General features: G+C 43.2%; 1 protein-coding gene across 1 annotated transcript in view; it reads right to left on the bottom strand.

Annotated features, from left to right (window-relative positions):
* Window positions 1-7,041: 7,041 nt before the first annotated feature.
* LOC144827826 (phospholipase A2 inhibitor gamma subunit B-like) overlaps window positions 7,042-21,383 on the bottom strand; it is a 47,545-nt gene continuing 33,203 nt past the window's right edge. Inside the window, exon 4 of the mRNA XM_078685991.1 lies at window positions 7,042-7,391. Within this exon, the coding sequence (XP_078542117.1) occupies window positions 7,267-7,391 (125 nt within the window). The 3' untranslated portion in view covers window positions 7,042-7,266. The remainder of the gene's footprint in view (window positions 7,392-21,383) is intronic.

The following is a 21,383-nucleotide window of genomic DNA, read 5'->3' as shown; positions in this document are numbered from 1 at the left end:
CATTTGCTTCCATGTTGCAATATATATACTACAATGTGTAGCTACCAGAAAAGCAATAATACTATGAATTACCTTGCATTAGCCACAATTGTACTTTCGGAATCCTATTCCATTACAGCACCCCAGATTGAGTCTGTTTTAGATTCAGGCTTGTATTAGATATTATGTTTTAATTTTATGAATTATTATTGCTGGCACAAGACATATTTGCATAGCCTGTTGAGAATATTTGTTATTTTATGCAGTTCAAAATCAAATGTAATTTTTATATTGAAGTTGATAAAATGTGATATAATACATCATGTATTGTTGATTAGATAAGGTACTTTCCCTACGTAAATTTGCACATACTATATTGTAGAGCATAAGTCACTTTGAAATTTGTATATGATGTTTTTAACGAGGATGGGAAATAATTATGATGTTGCTGTTTTAAAAATTGTGCCTGCTTATATGGTTGTGCCCTGCAAACCGAATAAAGCTTTTTGAACTGAACTGACATCAATCGACTCACACTCCCAGGATCTACTTAATGGCTGGCACAATGTGGATGCGCAGGTCATGCTCCCCTGGCATACCAAAGGCAAGCCCGTCTGTGTATGTCCATGACTGATCCTTGCTTACTGCCAGGGACCGTGATTCTCCACCCCCAGCCTCTACCATGCTGTACACCTCTGCACCTTCGTCCCTGACTGCTGCTCCACAGGACACAGAGGGAGCATTTTCTTCTGCTTCATGCAATTTGTCATGCTCTTACCCTCACCTAACACCCACTACAACAATAGCACCCAACAACCCAATCTGTGACACTCATACAATTCTGCAACCACCCAGACAACAGTCCACACTTCCACATGTTCACTCACCAAATATGCCTCAGAGATCTGGAACCTCCTGTCCAATAATGGCCATGGCCATCTTTATGGAAACTAGGCTGAGGCTTATATATCAGCACCTGACATCGCCGGTTGTATGATATTACAACGCATTCTGTTGCAACGCATGCCATTTCCACGCATGCGTTACAACGCGAATGCCCTACCTCGCATAAACTTTACCAAGAATATTCCTTAACCACGCATACTTTTACAACGATTTTCGTTGTAAATGTTTGCATGGTAATGGCATATTCCTGCTAAAGGTTATCTCAGTCCCCTTTTCTTTTTTAATTTTTAACATTGATTACCCACACAAGCTCTGCGTTTTGACCTGTTACTTACACTCCATGTTGATTCTTTTTTTGAACTCGCTCATTGTGAAGTAGTTAGCATTTTTCCAGCACATTTTTGTAATACCCTTCCAGTCACAAGATTGAGGCACGTAGTGACGGCCGCGCCGGGTGGCTTGCAGCCAAGACACACTTCAAAATGTTGCAGAGCAGCATGCTAGAGATCAATACGTCACACGATAACATAGTGCTATTCCGATATGGACGTAAGAAACTTCACGCTTCGATCACAGAGAACAAAGGTCGGTGCGTTCGTTCTTTGGCTCGAGACACTTCTAATTTTAAATTCACATATAGCCAATATGCAGCCACTCTCTACGTTGTGCCCACATCTTTAAATAAAATCCTTGCGCATTTAAACCACGGTGTGTTTTTTGCCCCCCCAGCCCCATTTTCTTTTCACACATTTTTCTTTGGTGGGTAGACCCCCCAAGCCCCTATTTTTTTGATTTTAGCCTTTACCACACCTGCCTTTACTACGTATCTCGTAGTAAAGGTATGCATGGTAAAGTCTATTCGTGTTAACCACGCATGCGTTGTAATGTATGCTTGGCTAATGTTATGTGTGGAAAGCCGCGTTGTAGTGGCCGTTTCCCGACATTGCCACAGCAATCCCGTCAGCTATAAGACTGCTAGACAATATAGACTTCACAAGCCCAGAGGAGGAATCACTATCATCCAAAGAACTTCATAAGCTGTACCACATCCAGTGGCATGTTGTCCTCCAACATGGAACACCTGCCATTCAAGCTCCTCATCACCGCCATTTTCATGCTAAGTGGCACTCTACACATCACAAGGACCATGCACTATATTAATCCACATCATCACAGGCTTTGTAGCAACACTCTCTTTTAATACAAGCTATAACATCCTATTTGGAAGCCTGAACTTCCACCTGGAAGACATCACCAGCCCCAACTAAAGAGCATTCATTGTATACCTATTTGGTTCCGATGTTGTGGAGGGATTTTTAGGTGTGGGTGAGTAGCTTGAAGGTTACTCTCTTCTCGATGGGGAGCCAGTGGAGGTCTTGTAGGTGCTGACTCATGTGCTCATGTTGTGGGATTCCAAGGACGAGTCTGGATGTGGTTTTCTGGATGGTTTGGAGCTTGTGTAGCAGGGTTTTGTTGATTCTGGTGTAGAGGGCATTACCATAGTCCAAACAGCTGATTATGAGTGCATGGCTGATGGTCTTTCTGTATTCGGGGGATCCACCTGAAGGTCTTGCAGAGGGAGTTGAAGCAAGTGGAGGCAACAGTGTTGATCTGGCGGGACATGGTGAGGGAGGAAAATAGGATGACTGCCGTCGCGAAATGGATGACAGCAAACTGCCTCCAACTTAACGGTGGCAAAACCGAGGTGCTGATAATGGGGAAAAACAGTGACAACTGGAATGACCTCTGGTGGCCCCAATCATTGGGCCCAGCACCCCTCCCGAAAACTCTAGCAAAAAATCTAGGAGTGTGGCTGGACTCTACTCTTAGCTTCCAGTCGCACACCAAAAAAGTTGCCGCAACTTGCATTGGATTACTGAGAAGTCTCAACTCCATCTTAGGCTACTTTGACTCCAAAACGCGACAACTTATCGTACAATCTACCATCTTGTCCAGGCTGGACTACGCGAGTGTCCTGCTGTTAGGAGCAAACAAAGCTGAAATAAAGAGATTCCAACGGATCCAGAATTCGGCTGCAAGGGCTATAGTAGGTCTTCCTAGAAGGTGCTCAGCGAGAGCGACCATTCACAGACTTCATTGGCTACCCATCGAAGCCCGCATCCAATTCAAGGCCCTCATATTCGCCTTTAAAATCCTGAAGAACAAAGGTCCAGAGCTCCTCCGTTCACTGTTGACCCCCTATATTCCCAAACGGAATCTCCGGTCCAAGGGGCAACACCTAGCCATGGTACCCCACATAAAGTTCTGCCGCATCGGAGGGCGTTCCTTCAAACTACTGGGGGCCAAGTTATGGAACTCCCTTCCACATCCGATGCATCGACAATATGTTAGCCTTCCGCAGAGCGACCAAAACCCATCTCTTTCCCTCTTTGTAGGTCTCGTCTCTCGTTTCAGATGGCTGTGTTATGGTTCTAGCGCCGGGACGCCCCGTTGCTGGGGCAGCTGTTTGCGCTTTACAAAACAGATAACATAACATAACATAACATGTCAAGGCCTCGGGCATGGTCTCATAGTGTGGGTGGGTTTCTGAGTGAAGTAGGCCACCAGGTGTTGTCCCAGGCAGTGGTGGAGGGTCCAATGATGAGGACCTCTGTCTTATCCGAGTTACACTGTTGTTCATGTAGTCTGTGACATCTTTCATTCCTTCCTGGAAGCTGAGTCCGGTGTCTTCAGTGTTCTTCATGAGGGAGAGTATGAGCTGCGTGTCGTCGGCATAGGATACTATGCAGAGCCCATGCTGTCCAACAATGGTGGCGAGGGGGGTGGTGATGGGGCCATCTAACTGTTGAAGAGCAGGGGCTCTTCACAAGATACAGTTGATGCAGTTCAGCCCATCTATCATTTGTAGTTGTTATGACCATTATCATATTGCCACTTGTTATTGTACTTTTTACCCACTTTGGATTTTTTTAGAGATGTACAAATTAGGAAGCTGTTGGTGGCCTCCCCAGGCATGCCAACACCCTCATTCTTAGGTTTGACATAATAGACTGCATGTGATTTTCAATCTGTCAGAGCAGAATCTGACTTCCCAGACCTGTGATTTAAAATATGACCTTGGGCAACATCGGTACAGATCAATCTATTCACCTACAAAAAACCGTAGGAAGAAAGAATAGCAGTAAAGGGAAAAAACCTATTTTTCCTTTTCATTAGCGTTGTGAATCTCAAGTAATAGCAGGTGCAGGTGGGAAAGATTCGGCCACATAAGGTGTCTTTTTCCAGCCAGGAATTTGCGTTTGTTTGTATGGATGAGAAAAGACATAGAGATGCACATTTCATGCACATCAGGAATGGGAATCTGTGGAGATTGTCATGTGTAGAAGGGACTAGGCAGACCCTCCAGGATATCGCGATTTCGCGATTTGCCGCGAAATCGGCACGTTCATAAAAATGCCGCGATTTTTACAAAAGTGCCCGCGAAATTGGCACTTTTGTAGGAATCGCGGCATTTTTTCAAAAGCCGCTATATCCTGGGGGCCCACTTACGTTGTTTATTGGGGCGGGCGGGAAGGACACAAAAGAATAACTTTCCGGGCTTAATGGGGCAGCTTAATGGGGCATTAGCAGCTCACTGTGACGGGCTTTGAAGTGCCCCTCCCGCGCCTGGCTCCCCGCTGGAGACCCTCCCGGTGACTGGGGCAAGGCCCTGCCCTCTTCCCTGGAGCCGAGGGTCAATATGTATGGGAAAGAAAGGCCCTGATGGGCGATCAGGGCGAATACTAACTGTGCCCCCCCAGGCGCAGTGCAGCCACATCACCGGCGCGCACACAGTCACGCTAGACCTTGTGCTGGTGTTTAGTGAGTTCAGTGACTGTCTGCTGAGTCTGACTACTGGCTGGCTTCGTCACATCGTCACTGTGACCACCTCAACTTTTCTATCTTGCAATAAACTTCACACTTGAAGTTATTCTATTGATGTTGTCCTTCATTGCAACACTCGCGCAGACTAATTGCCGGCTCGCACCTCTTAAGATAAAACTTGTGTCAGCACGAAACGGAACATTAGGAGGAGGCCTGGAAAACTGACTGAGGCCTGCGAGACGAGTGCCAGGGCCCCTTCTGGAAACGGGAAGAAAGGAAGGGAAGAGAAGGAGAGGAGAGCTGAGGAGGGGAGGGGACAGGATGGGAGGGAGGAGAAGGAGAGAAGAGAGAGAAGAGTAGAGAGAGGAGAATTGAGGGTAGGGGAGGAGAGGAGGGTAGTGGGAAGGGTAGAGAAGGGGAGGAGAGTACATGAAGGAAGTGGAGCTAAGGAGAGGAGGGGCGGGCTGGGCTGGGGAGGGTGACCGGCAGAGGAGGAGAAGAGAAGAGGGGTAGGGGATGGGAGAGGAGAGGAGAGGAAAGGAGGAAGGAAGAGAGAAGGTAGGATGGAAAGGCCAAGTACAGAAAGAAGGGCAGGTTGAGCAGAGAATGAAGGGAGAGATGGAGGTTCAGGAGGTTTTAACAAAAAGTAACCCCTAAACCAGAGCTTTACCACTACATTGTGGACATTCATTTCGTGTAACTGTCAAGCTGTAGGAAAAGGGAATTACTTAAACCCACAATCAAGAGTGTTTCTAGGGAGAAATGCTTACATTAGTATACCTACATAGCTTCATGTTGTTAAATAACGAAAAAAAACTAAAATATCTGTGTTTGTTGTAGGAAAAATGGCCAAATAAAATGCCGCAAAATTGCAGCTAAATTTCCATATTTGTGCCGCTAAATTTCCATTTTTGTGCCGCTAAATTTGCTAGTCCATGCCGCTATATCCTGGGGGGTCTGACTAGGGGAGAGTTATCAGATAGGTCGCTCTATGGAAGACATATTTTAGATTAGTAAATGTGGGAGCAAGAAACCACTGTGCATGAGATTGTCCTTATTTCACATGAAAGTATCTATTGAAAAGATAGATTTGATGTAGAGCATGAGCCCAAGTGACACCACCCAGTCTGGAGCTTCCATTCTGCCTCTTGAAGGAAAGGTTTGCGTAGAAATACATAACAAGGGACTTGACACTTGTGAAGAGGAAAGGCTATTGCTGCATATAGTTTAGAAAGTCTGCAAAGTGTTGCTGCTTTTCTACAAATTACATCTCAGAGTAGGTAGAAATGTGTGTATAGCCACAATGAAACAATGGCCCAGGCAATGATGATAACTCGAGCTATAGTTGCATCTTATTGTACAAATACTATGTTGGACAGTAATACGCCTAAGGCCTCCATGATCAGATTAAATACCATTGTAATTTAATTTATATATAGGTGTCAATTTACCATAATTCCTTTTACATCACCTATCTTATTGAAACTCAATCAATAGCTAGCCATAAACACACAGACCCACAGCAGATGAAGCAGTGTCAATTAAAGTTTATTCATTTATTCAATGTAAGTAGAGAACAGGTGTATACGTCTTATGATATGGGTTTTGCTACAGCAGACAGCAAATCACTTCCAGCACATTAAAATCGAGGATATAAACTCATCACTCTGTGGTATATATTTTCTATGATCTAATATTCTAAGAGGTGGTCACCTTCAAGGTTAAGAAAGAGGAACAAAGCAGGAATGTCCAGGAGCACATGGTAAGGTCTCACTGACAGAAGCTGGTTAGATAGTTGGGAGTCTCCTGAGAGTGGTCACTGATGGTCTTCAATGTGGAGAAGAAGAAGAAGGATGAACTCAAGGACAAGCCCCATTAACGGCTTATCAACATCTTGATCCAAAACCTCCAGCTGCTTCGCAGAAGTGAGGGTAAACCTTTTCTATCTGGTTCTGGTACAAATTTGTTTATAATCGAGCTGTGCTTACTGGTGGAAAAGAAGTTATAAAATTGAAGAAGTTTGAAATTCAAAAATCAACCAGTGTTTGTGCATGTGAACACAGGGAGTTGATATGTAATCCGCATTCATATTTATTGGCAGGATATGCATAGACAAAACCATCATAATTCAGGTGATGTTATTTCAAATGGAGAGAGAACAGTTGAAATCAGTTTCCTCCATGGTTACAAATTAAGCTAGCATTAGTATCCTATCAGAGGGAGCATCTTATCTGATCCCAAGCCAGTATCTTTGGGTGGTTGCAGTGCCAGTTCTTCAGTCACTCAATGCACCAAGGAGAGTATTCCCTCTTAGGCAACCAGACACTCTAAATGGCTGAATATAGAGGCCGGTGGTACATAAACAACATGGCAGCATAAACAGTACTACACACATTGCTTCCTTGTATTCGGTGTCCCAGGGAGGCTGACATGAGTTCTTCTGCTTCATTCTTACATTGTTCCTCTTCATGGCAGGTACTGGCAGAGCTTTGGGAATGTTTCTACTGACTATTACTAAGCCGGGGTGAGACTGCATCAGAGGTGTGAATAATGGCCTCACAGCTTCTTGGCAGGTACACACAGTGATTCATCAACAAAGACTTGGGTCACCAGTTGGTCGAATATTTCACAGTAATCTGCAGTAGCACATCCTTTCACGCTATACGGTATCAATGTGTCACCTGTGAAAAAAGCACACAGACAATATTCAGTCATTAGCAATGCTGCTACATAAATATGTACTCCATCTAGGAAAGAAATCATGCCCATCTTGGCCTAAAGTTCCTGAGATCTCAGATTGGTCACTCACATACACTCACTGATAGTTCTTCCAGGCTCTTGGATTCCAGGCTGAATTGTGACTGTCACAAAAGGTTTATAATTGTCCTTATGGTGGTAATTAGGAGCACTGCATGGAACAAGTACACTGTCGGCTTGACTGGTAAGTAATAATTTCAAATGTACATTGTCAACAATAAATATCAATCGGCCACATTATTTTATGGAGATTATTAATGAATCAATGCATTTTTATTACTGTTTTTGAAATCTTTGTTACATTTTTTTCTTTTACACTAAATCTTGGACATGTTACATTTTAATTCAACTGATTTTCAAAACCCAAGAATGCTCACTTGTCTTTCTGAAAAATGTGTAATGATTTGTACCTCATTCCTGACAGAAAATAAAACTATTTTATTCTTATTTTTATATCTTTTTATGCTACCTCACCTTGGTGATTAACTCATGGGGAGCTTTCAGCACTTTGTTTCTTTTGGTGAACTTGCTACGGGCCACATCGAGGAGGACTCTACACTCTTTTTCTTTTGTCCAGGGCTCCCTGCATCATCTCTCGCTCGCAGCTGGGGGAGAAGGACACCGTGACGTGGGGCAAACCACAATGCCCACCATCCATCTGGGCTCGTGAGACACATCAACGCCAGGTCACGCCCCCCACAGGTGTGCTCAAAACCGGACTCAGTCTCCGGCAACGCGGGAGCTTCCAGCACTTTGTTTCCCTTGGTGAACTTGCTACGGGCCACATCTAGGAGGACTCTACACTCTTTTGCTTTTGTCCAGGGTTCCCTGCATCACCTCTCGCGTTTCCCGCTCCGCGGGAAACACTCGCAGCTGGGGGAGAAATACACCATGACGAGGGGTGAACAACAACACCCACAATCCACCTGGGCTCGTGAGACACACCAACGCCAGGTCACGCCCCCCACAGTTGTGCTCAAAACCGGACTCAGTCTCCGCAACGCCGGAGCTTCCAGCACTTTGTTTCCTTTGGTGAACTTGCTATGGGCCACATCGAGGAGGACTCTACACTCTTTTGCTTTTGTCCAGGGTTCCCTGCATCACCTCCCGCGTTCCCGCTCCACGGGAAACACTCGCAGCTGGGGGAGAAAGACACCATGACGAGGGGCGAACCACAACACCCACAATCCATCTGGGCTCGTGAGACACACCAACGCCAGGTCACGCCCCCCACAGGTGTGCTCAAAACCGGACTCAGTCTCCGGCAACGCGGGACGCGCACGGGCAGCACCGGGAGAAGCCCGGGACAAGGGCGGTACCGTCTGTGGCCGTCCGTGGCCAGCCATGGCTGGGCTGGGCCACCCTCTTTGATCGCACGGTTACCGAAGGAGGATTACACGTAGGAACTTAAAGTCCGTCCATTGTCATCATTTGTCCATTGTGCTAAATCTACAGTATAAAATATGAATAATATTTTGAGCCTAGGATGGAAATCGTCAGTGGGAGGCTCTGTTAGAGGGACCCTAGATGCTTTCATTACGAGGGCTACTTCTGTCTTAGAAAAATAAATAGTACTAACTGAGAGACGAATATCTTCAGAATGGCAGATTAAACGATTATCCTTGGGGGCTATTCAGTCAGCTAGAACACCTACATTAACCAGTATTAGTAACGACCAAGCAAATGATATTGGTTTTCCCCCGCAGCTTCAAGACCTTTCAGCCTGAATAGCGATTCATAGGGATATGTCTATTTCTGATATCAGTCTAGACACTCAATTAGAACCATCTTTGGAAGAGTCACTACTTGCCGTTCCTAGTAATTCTATTCCTGTGAAGATTACTTGTATTAAACCATCAGGGGCAGGCACTTCCTGTTCCAAAAAAAAAGAGGGGAGGCGCGAAGCATAGGGGAAATCGCGCAAAAACCCGAAGTGCTGTCACGAGTCCAAAAAAAAACAAAAGTCCTTATGCAAGTGAGGACAACCAGGGTTCTTCGTCCATACACTCTCAGCAAATATCATTGATTGACATTGAGCATATGATTAAATCTATGCTCTTACCTACAGTTGAGAGGGTTAAGCGAATACATGTACAATTAGAGGCCATCACTGACATTGGAATAGCTAACTCCAATTTATTTAAAGAACTGTTACCCAAGAGACCTCCCATGATTATTCCTGATTCCATAGTGCCCACGGTAACTGATAATGAATCTAGTAGTAGTAAGTTGCATCAAACAGCTCATGATAATCCCACAGGTATTCACCCTCAGAACATAGTTTTAGAGCCCACTAATCCTAGAGATCTACAAGAAAGTAGGCATCTAAACGAGAAAGTTCAGGGGAATCAGGTTAATACGCAGAAGAATCCTAACAAGAACAAACAGGTTATGGGACCTGCAAATCATGTTGATCTTCCACCGGAGGCAGAACCCCTCGTTATTGTATTAACTGGAGTACCCGAGTTGCCATCAGGGAAATTCGAAAACTACCAGATTCTTAAGAACAAAGCCATGCATTGGCTAAGAACAAATAGACCTTTGCCCGCACATCTAGATGGTGAAATCCTAAATGTTAGTAGGTTAGGTTGGATAGGGAGGAGAACGAAGGACATTCCAGGGGATATAAAAGTTATACATTTTAGAGATCGTAGGGTGATAAATTACATCCGTGACTGGTTCTCTGATGGTTATGAGGGAGGTATTTTGACTAGAGACCAAAGCTATTTTTACCCGAAAGCCCTAATTGATAACCCTTGGAGACGTGTGAACCTAAGTTTTCAGACGCATCCGCCCCCAGTGTTTAACATCCTCACTTCTAATCGTATCTCTTCTCTAATGGGGTTGGAGGGGGTTGATTGACAGTCATCCTGGAGTGATAAGTCTTTAGGAGACCATGAGCCTCTTTCACCCCAATTTCAGAGGGTAGTAAGTAAGGAAAGAATTGACACGGATAAAAATAGTCGTACCAGCGGGGTGGATAATTGCGTGAACATGCAATCGGCTGATACCATTTCACTTCATTCTGCACTTGTTCTAGACACAAAATCAAAGATACATCCTAGTACGGACACATCAAGAATTTATTCTCCCTGCCTCAGAGAGCACAGTAACTGCCAAGATTTAAATATTATTTCCTGGAATATCGCAGGGTTAAACAGAAATATGCCGGCTCCTACATTGCATGCATTTGTTGGAATGTACGACATCATACTTTTACAAGAGACCTGGATGTTAGAATGCCCCCAAAAGGTAGGATATAAAACATACTTGGTGGGGGCGACTCCTTCGGTAAAAGGAAGTCCATCTGGAGGATGGGCTATATGGGTCAGCGTGTCTTTGCAAATTGTGATTACCTCTCTAGATATTACATCTCCAGATATAGTGGGCTTAAAATTAAAGGCTAAAGATGATAAAGTTACATATCTCTTTAATGTATACAACAGACCATCTCCAACAAACGGCCCATCACTAGTCATTGATCAGTTGGACAGAGTCATTGAAACATTAGGCCATGGCACAAGTATATTTATAGCTGGTGACTTCAATTGTAATTATGAGCCAGTGCTTAGCTTTGGAGATTTGATGGAGCCCCAAGACCAAGCGTATAATATACCATATCTGGCTAGTGAAAAGGAGGTGAAGTGCACAGCTCCTGTGACTCAGCTCCTAGACTTAACTCTGACACATAGTCTTAGATCATGTAATGGGCGTCTTCCATCAGACAGACCAAAAGCCCATACGTTTCGCAGAAACATCTCACAAAGGTATATAGACGATATGATGGTGTCACTAAGCTTTTGGTGTTTCTTGCGTGACTTTAAAATAATCTCTAGAACAGAGTGATCATTTACCTTTGTGTTTGAGGGCCTCTATAGAACTTTTTTCTATAGTAGACGTAGAAAAAATGAATTGTGACCCCTCAGATGATCAAATCATGTTAAATAGGAATGACCATGCAGTTAAATGGCCATACATCTTGGAGGACAAAAAAGCAATGATGAACTTCTATTCAATCTTTTCAGATATTTTATCTCCGTATATCGAGACTGATATTCATGGTAGGCTCGTAGAAGCTTTAGGCCCAATTTTAAGCAAAACAATACAAAGAAAGAAGGGTGAGACAACAGAAAGGGTCAAACATGGCAAACCAAGGTTTAACAAGGATTGTCGAGCAGCAAAATCCAAGTTAATAAAAGCAATAACAAGTAATGATGTTGCTAAAACCAGGGTAAACAGGCGTGCCTACAATCAAACAATAGCTGTTGCCAATAGAGTCTGGGACGAGGAGATATGGGCAGGTCTTTTAATTGCTGCAAAGGTAAAGGATCAAGTAGGATTCTGGAATTTAATTACAAAAGGCAAAAGGACAGGTGGTAAACACAGAGACCTCTATTTGGATGAGGTCACCTGGGTTAACCATTTCTCTGGCCTCTTCTCTGAATCCAACACTGAACTTAACACTGACCACTTTGATCTGACGGACGGAATGATTGAGCTAGCAAAGGTTTGCAAGTTACACTTCTCATTGAAAGAAATGAACTATGTTTTAGGTACAATAAAATCTGGTAAAGCTCCGGGTCCCGACAGAATCCCCGGTGGCCTTTTAAAACATGACCTAACACTTTGGGATCCGTATATGAACGCTTTATGTAATGCAATTGCAAATTTCAACCCGATGCCAAACACTTGGAGGGGGGCTGAAATTATCACGATTTTTAAAAAGGGGAATAGACTCGACCCGGCGAATTATCGCCCGATCAGTCCTATAGACATTCCACAGAAAATATTTGCCAGACACATACTGTTGCGTCTTTCATCTTGGATGGAAGAAGTTGATCTGTTAACCAAATTTCAAGCAGGGTTCTGAAAAAAGATCAGCACCATTGATCAAGTCTATAGATTTCAATGTTTATGTTGGAAGTATATTACGATTAGACAGGGCACATTGTATGTAGCATTCATGGACCTTAGAGCTGCTTTCGACTTGGTCCCTAGAACTAGTCTTTGGATTCACATGAGAAACCTTGGAGTACCAATTGAATTACTAGTTCAAATTATCAGGATGCACGAAAGTAACTTTGCAAAGGTAAGGTGGGGACCACGGGGAGAACTTACTAAAGAGATTCCAGTGAAGCGCGGAGTGCGACAAGGTTGTGTGCTGGCACCAACCTTGTTTTCCTTATACGTAAATTACATCCCCTCCTTTCTTGTAGGTAGCAAGAATGACTCACCAAAGCAAGGGGGGGATGTGATTCCCGCACTCCTCTTCGCAGACGATACCATCTTAATTTCTCAGACTCCTGGTGGCCTCCAAAACCTGATAAACACCTTTTACCTATATTGTAATAAAAAAGGACTTGAAATTAACCCTAGCAAAACAAAATATATGTCTATCAATCCAAGTAAAACGCTTAGAAAAAGATTGGAAGTGAATGGTGAAAGACTAGAGTATGTGAATAATTTTAATTATTTAGGTATCACTCTGGATTCCAAAATGTCATGGAAACCCCAATTGGAAAAAAGCAAAATAGTTTTGCTCCAAAACTCTATGCCTATTTTAAAGAAAGATAGAGAGAGTACTTCTAAGGCTGCATCACCTGCTATAGAGGTTTTAAAATGTAAGGCCCAGTCAGCGGCCCTTTATGGGGCAGAACTCTGGGGTCCATACTGCAAGCGTAATTTTGAAGTGGGAGAGATTAACTTTGTACGAAGGTTATTATCGTTACCTAATAGAACTCCAATGGTACCCTTTTATTTAGATATTAATCTACAGCGTACAGACAGTCTCGCTGTGTTGCGCCCCCTTATGTATTGGATAAGAATCTGGACAACTGACAAGCTTGTCCATTACAGATCGGGGCTCCAAGAGATAATGCCCTTTGGTTGTTTAAAAGATATCTTATGGTTTAAACACATCGCTTCTTGGTTTAAAAGAATAGGTTTATCAAACTATTGGGAAAACCCTCAAGAGCTATCAAAAACTTGTAGCAAAATAGTAAAACGATCATTCTGGAATTTTTTAAGTAACACACTGCTACAGGATACCAGTTTAGGATCTCTGTCTACAAGGTTTCTCCAGTTTAAAGATATTCCTAAATTTGAAATGCCCTTGGATGAGGTTGATCCTCCGGTAGCAAAATCATTATATCTTATATTTAGATATGGGGTACTTCAGACCAACGACAAGAAATCTAAATGGGACAGTAATGCCCAAGATAAAGACTTTGACAAATGTGGTTTCTGTAAAAATTTTACATCTGTTAAAGAAAATGATATGCATATCTTATTATTCTGACCGGCTTATCAATATTCGAGGAAAAGATGGATCAAACCTTTATGTAACATCCTTAATTTAAGACACTGCAGACAGGCAGAACGGATTCTGCGTTCAGACACTACTCAATTGGTTGTATTCTGCGTGTCTAGGTTTCTTATGAACGTAAGGATCCTTAGAGCCAAAAATGGTTTAAAATTGTAATCGCAGCAGCAAACTGATACATGGAGGTAACAAGTTTATTTAATTTCTCTATCCCAAAACGCACCTTGTCTTTTACTTTTTATAATATCATATTGGAGTATTTCAGCAGTGACTGACCGATTGTATAGTAATATTTTAAATTTTATGGAATGTATATTTTTAACTTCAATACCCCTGTTATTTTTATACTTATACATAATTATTAAAAAGTTACTGTGTTGTATTATTTTATCTAATGTACTTTCATGGTCCATATTAGACTGAAATAAAGTTTTTGAATTAAAAATTAACTCGTTAGTGTGATTTCACAAAAGGATCTATCCATGTGGTTCATCATACTGTTAGCCTCTAGTCTACCACTGTCGCAAAGTGAGAATAAATATGAACCATCTTTCTTTCTGCAGGGGGTACAGCAAGATCAACACACTGCTGTTGTCCCTATGGCTCCAACATGAAATTTGTTGGAGACTGACTGGACTTTGCACCCTAGAGAAGTTGCACAGCCTGCCCTACATTTATGGAATCACCTGGGAGAACGTGTTCTCTAAAGTAGCTGAGACACACAAACAATGACTATGTAGGTATTGGTTATGTTCTTGGTGTTGCTGCTGGCTGTCCATTGAGTCTATGTACAGTACCTGCCATTGTGAGTACGTAGCTCGCTGTGCTCATAGAGTGGACCGTTGGGGGTTAGGAAAGCTGTATTATCCCCATCCTGATTACCTGCCACATACTATGTACTGTAGCATTCCATTATTTGGAAAAGTATTGATTTTGCATTGTGTATTCCCTTGGGATGTACTGTGTGATGGACATTTATTCACAGCAGAAACGTTAGAATTGCCGGGACAGAAATATTCTTGTAGTGTTCCATCTACTTTTTTATCTTATCTCTTTCCCCAACAGGCAGGACAACAAAAAATAATATGAAAAACAATCCTCTGGATTTATATTGATTAGGTGGGACTGAATATCTCCACAGTCATAGATTGCCCCACTCTGTGTGGCTCCGGATGACTCGGAGAACAACATGATCCCTCCTTCCACACCTAGCTTTTCCTGCTCACTCCCACTGTGGGAACATGCCTCGTGGACATCTGTGCATGCTTTGAGTCATATCAAATGCTCCAACAACGACCTCAGCCACAGTGGCCCTGAAGCCTTAACACAGTACAGGGTACTACTGCCCCTTCTCCCCACCCAGGCATGCTGGCCATCTGTGGCTAATGCCTGTGCCTCCCAACTACATCACATAATGCTGATTGGAGCTGATTGGAGCTGGCAGGTCCCACTGCCTATCGCAGATGACATTAGCTGTCCTGCCAGGTCCAAGCTTCTGAACTAGCCCCTTTAGTTTCAGCAGTGTCCTCCACAAGGGGCTTCTTTGAGGGACACAATTCTTATCAGTACAGACGAGCAGCTCCAATATCAGAGCCATGGTACAACCACGGTTTCTCTGGGCCTTGTTGAGGTTAAGCCAATACACCTACTATTTGCTTAGGCATTTCCTCAAAAGGCCCTCTACACTAACTCAGACCCAGTCTACAGGCTTTCCCCCATACCTTCCAGAGACAATAGGACATTGCAGACTCACACCAATGACTGAATCCCTGCCCCTGGATGATATTCAACCCATCCCATTGTTAGTGTCCTTTCTGCTCCTTTTTTATGGGCCATCCCACTGATGAATCAACCCTAGTCTATAAGTTTTCCCCCATGCCTCACAGAGATTGTTGGACCTTGGACATTCTCACTAATGACTGGATCCCCTGCCAATGGATGGAATTCAACCCAGTCCATTGTTCGTCTACCTCCTGTCCCTTTTTTTATGTGCCAGCCCACTGGAGTATCCTGACCGGAGATGAGACACCTTTATTTGTTGACGCTACTGTACTACTTATCTTGGCCTGTCCGATTCACACTTTCCTGCAGTGATGACCTGCTGGGCAGCTACACTGTCTAACCCTACCTGGACTGGACAGTGATTGTTTCCTCTCATCTGTCTCACATCCATGTGCACTGGGTCTTGCCTTCTTCACATCGGTCACTAAACCCGCATACTAACACAATATTCTCACAAAAATCCTCTCACCAGCTACTCTTCAAAGGTGTAGTGGGGTAGGCGGTAAGAAATCAGACTCTGCATCACCATCATTGAAAAAAAAAACAGACGCCATCCTCAAGAAACTTACCTCCTCAAGCTATCTTACATAGGCCTGAAGATAAATGATTTCACAATGACGTCAAGACCATATAGGACAGTGTAAGGTTTTTGTGGACATAGTGGACTGAGGGCTAGTCAACACAGAAGACTGACTGGGGCACCTGAGGTGCTGGAACTAGACAACAATCCCCCAAATAGAAGTTGACCTTGAAGACTGCTACCCAACCTAAACATCTGCTATTATGGAATACCAGAATGTCTAGAATGCAATGACAACAGCATGTTCCTCTTGGATCTTATTCCATGCATCACTGGTCTGTCCTATAACACCAACTGGACATTCAGAGGGCCATTGAATGTGGTCTTATACTACTCACTCCTTTACAGTGTGATCCAACAGACTTCCTCTGCTGATAGCCTATTTTCTACTCATGCCCAAACCCTTTTCATTAAACGGGATGAATATCACAGTGGACTTTTCATCAGAGACCAGCACTAAAGAGAATGTGTTTCTAGTCATTTCCCTGCATCTTAAAATTGGGATATGAAATATGGTTTTCTTGAACTGGACACCATGTGGATTACTTTGGATTGCCGCTCTAGAGATTTCCTTGACTCCGCCAAACTGGCCCATTTCCTGGGCTGCCTGGCCCTGTATGCCATGGACACCACCACTCCTATCTCAACAAGAGGATGGGGCTGCACATGCAGGGGAGCTGCAACCCCACAAGAGCATTCTACCTGACTAACCACAGAGGAGCTCTTCTGAATGTAGCTGTAGCAGAACTAGCTCAGACAGATTTGAGGGATAACTTGTGTTCACACGCTCCCCATGGTATCTGATCGTGGCAGATCATGGCCAGTAGCATAATGAGAAGCATGCAATGTTTCCCTTCAACTATTTATGGCTTTATATCACATGTACCTATGTTGCCCCTTTCAGGCATGATACTCTATGCATGGTCTGTTATACATGTTATGACAGACAGTACTTTTCCTGATCCCCATGGGACGTTGGTTTGTGAACTTGAAAACTACCAGTGGACCACAATGTTGATGTTAATATTGATGCTGATGCTCCTGTTTGTGGTAGTATTTGTGGCCACGGTTCTGGTAGTGTTGCTATACTTGCTCACATCTGTTCTTGTACCAGTTCACCTCCCTAAGGCAGGGCACCCTCCTCTCCTTCCCCATCTCTCTGAATGGCCTCTATACATCATCATACATTGACATTTTCTCATCTGTCATCTGTCTTGTTGACTTAGAGACATATCCCATGGAAGGTCTGCTCTCTCACCATCTACTCCCCTGCCCCCAAACAGTTGCAAAGACGCTAGCGTGCCATGCCCCCTTGGCGCCCATTGTATCATTTTCTCTCCTCTCTCCCCCAGTCGTAGCACACTGACCATACTTATCTCTTAAGAGTATGACCATCATGAATACTCCATACCATCCTATGTCTCCAAGAGGGGTGTCAACACACAAGAAACAGATGCTTAACACCACCTGGATATACATTTACTACTCAAACCCTTTCCACTCTTTTTTTTTTGCTTTGTCTATTCTGCATCATTTTTGGCTCAACCTCCCTGTGGCAAACACCCTCATCTGCCTACCTCCCGCTCATGCCCTTAGATAATATTGGGGTTCGGGCTCCCCTTCAACTGCACCACTCCTGTGCACCCAAAGCACCTCACAAATACTGTGCTCTCCCTCCCTTCTCTCCCTTTCCTTGACCCTGCCAAAATACACTTGTCTTCCTACTTTCTGACGTATACTTTACCAACGTCACTCAGTAATGGCCACTACCATAGCCCACCACCTCCTTAATTTCACCAGGCTCAAAGTTAATGTTCTGCTCTCATATTAAATAGGAACATATTCTATCTTAACTGTTTCTACGCACACTGACATTCGCCCTGTTTCAAGAGACACCTTTCAGCAAGGGAGGCAGAGAAACTCACTGGACTGGGTGGGACGAGTCCTCTAAAGCTGCCGGACATCAATCAGTCATGACTTCACTGTACTCAGTGACACCGTGCCCAGCTCCAATAAATCCCTTCCATGTAGTGTTCTAGAAAACTGGTCAGACGATGATGGACAATATGTGTTTGCCAAGCTCTGGGCTCGCACTATGGTGTTTGTATTGAATGTGTTTTTTTATGATAAATAGCTTGGTAATGACCAGCACGCATCACCATCTGAGTCTTATTTAGCATAGTTTGGCCTAATATAGTGATGTGTAGGCCTGTTTCTGACTTTGTCTTGCTTAACAGCAGTGCTGACTATTGCCTTTGACTTGCTCTCATGCCATCTTGCTTTGCAATTTATATTGTCACATAACATGGTAATGTGTAGGCCTGCCTAGTAAGAATACGCTACAAAGTAGGGATGGTTATGTACCTCTCTGTTTCTGACTTTATCTTGTTCAATGGCAGGGCTTGCCTATTGGCTTTGGCATAATCTTATGCCATCTTGCATACTAATTTTGCCTCTTTTGCAGGAGTAGTGGCCCATGCTTAAGCAACTCCATTTACTGAGCTTTCGCCCACTTCTGAGCCTTTAGAGGTGAGAAGCTATGTTATGCTTTTCACTTGTTTTCTGCACTTTGCATGCTGGTAGAAACTGGTTCTTGTCGGAAGAATGTGCTCACTCTTCCCCAGAGTAATAACAGACGCTTGGCCAGCAGAAGCTGTGGCCTTGTTGCGGAGGGGTACAGAATCTGATGGGAAAAGGGGGCGCAGCTCATAGGATCCTCGTCCTACGTTTATACTTGGGCTAAAGGAGCTGTTTGAGCTCAGATTCTTCGGTAGTTCATCACAGTACAGACGTGTAGCTGTGACAGTGGAACAGATAATCCTGATTTGGCTGGAGAAACAGACTCCCCTCTGGTGAAGTGTAGCTACTGGGTGAGGTGTTCCACTAACTCTTATATTTCTACTGTTCTTGCCTAACTATCTTCTTCTGTTTTCAGGTTCTATACATTTATTTACATATAAGTTCTATATGTTTTTTCATGGTTGCATTTAGTGATCATGTAATTGGTAGTTTGAAGTTGGTGCTGTAAGTGATAAAGTTTGGCCTACCGTGTGCTATGTATTAATAAAAGAAACCCCAGAGCATATCATCATTTGTCTGTGTTCCTTGGGATGGGAGGTCAGGACCTTTCTGATCCAAATGCTGTTGCACCGGAAGGATGCTAAGTTTCCCTTCCTGCAGGTCATTGTAGAGAAAGAGAGTTGTTCCGCTCCCAACCAGCCTTTTAGGAGAAGCATGCGTTGAATATATATGTAGTCCCACCTGGGTTGGTTTGTTTGTGTTGTTGTAACTTGTGGCCCTTGGTTTATGTTGTTTTGTGTGTTGTTGTACCCTGGGGTACTTTGCTTGCGTTGTAGTTGCCAGTGGTATTGCTAATGATGCGTTGTTGCTGCTTGCGAGCTTCTCTGCAATGCCACTTTCTAGATAGATGTTGTTATTTAATCCTTGGGTAGGTATTGTGGAGTGTAGTATGGTCACATTTTTAGGTCCCAAGGGTGGAGGTGTCCATTATGACCTGTTGTTGACAGATATTGAGTCATTACAGTGTTCAGCGAGGGCTCTCTCTACGCTCCTAGCAGTGACATGTTTGCCATTATCTCCCAACTCGACTGCCCCATCACTGAACTCTGCAAATACCATATCATATTGGGAGAGGATTGGGAAGTAGTGCTGGATGCCGTTCTGGATAGTAAAGGCAATATCTATATAAAAGCCTTTGAACAGACCCTACTGACCATTTTGTTAGACTTGACCCCTCCAGCGTCTTCAGACCCTAAGGGGTGAGTGGTTTTCGCTTCACAAATACCGGATTTACTGTTCCAATTCTTTCCCTTATGTACTCAGATGATGCCGTTCTCATTGCACTTCCAGCGACTGGCTTGCAATTGCTCCTAACTTCTTCTATGGTCTGTATGGTAAGCTTCAGTTTAAAGGTGATCATTAATAAATATTCACAATGATTTAAGGTGGAGGATCAAAACAATAGTTTTCCATTAAAGATTACAGATACCCAAAGGTAATACCTTTTGGACCTGGGAATTCCATTTGAAGGCTCTGGAAATTGGAAACCCTAATTCATTCTTAGGAACCATCAGCCTAAAAATCACCTGCACTAGATTTAGATTTGCCTCTAAATTAGCGTCAGATTAGGGTCAAATCGTATAAGAGATATGTGCGAAATATATATAATAGTAAATGTATTTCTGCAGCTATTAATTGTGTGAGTCTATGGCGATTGCCAACAAGTGCATTGACTTTAAAGATTGCTCGCTGAACCTCTGGGTTTATCTGCCACAAATAACTGAGTCTACCTTATTTTGAGGTACAACCAATAGAGTCTATTTGGGCCAAATCTGAAACCAGTCTGAAAAGATTACTCTTTGTTTATTTGTCTCTCCATTTATAATGCTTTGATTAGAACTTTGCATATTCTCTAGGTTTGAGTTTGCACTCTGAAGAAGGCACAATTAGTGCAACTGTTTTAAAAGCGAAACTGAAAGGTAAACTAAGAGGGGTCACTCTGGCTGCAGGGAAGGGTGTGAAATTTCTAATCAAACAGTCTCTGACCAAGCTATGACTTTATCTGGAGGAGGCATTCGGTTGGATTTGTTGATCACTTTATTTTCCCCTATTTAACGTGGAACACTAAATATTTTATGGTGGCACACCCTACATTGTGACACTTGTTTAAGGAGCCTGACCTTGAGAAAGAACCTCATTACAAAGCACTTTGCATTTTGTCCTGCTCTATACATTTTACAGAATTCCTAGGACACAGTTTTTAAACAAATTGTCCTAAATTTGACTCTACACAGACCTGCCCTTATATGCCCTCGATCATTTCCTACTGTACCCATATCTAACTTTGTGCTGAGTCTTGTAAATAATGTTGTGCGAGTCAGGAAATGTCCTCTCCTAACAGTTTCTTCATCTTAATAATTGGTTGTATCTTTTAGTTTTCTTTTACAATTCATGAATTGTATTTTTTGGATGCAATAACTGTACGTATTATATGTGTATGGTTTCACATGTAAACTTAACAAAGATTGATTGATTGATTGATTGACTGATTTGAAATACATAAGGCTGCGCTTTTGACTGACTCTCTTCAGTCGTACCTAAGAATTTTTCAAGGCCTTGGTTTATCAATAGATACACCTAGTGCTGTTGTGCTTTGTCACTCCATGTCATGGTGTGTTATTTTGATTGTACCTGATAAGACTGGAACAATTG

The sequence above is a fragment of the Lissotriton helveticus genome, chromosome 4_1 (assembly GCF_964261635.1).
Source record: "Lissotriton helveticus chromosome 4_1, aLisHel1.1, whole genome shotgun sequence".
Lineage (NCBI taxonomy): Eukaryota > Metazoa > Chordata > Amphibia > Caudata > Salamandridae > Lissotriton > Lissotriton helveticus.
The sequence above is the reverse complement of the archived record's forward strand: the minus strand, read 5'-3'. Positions and strand labels throughout refer to the sequence as shown.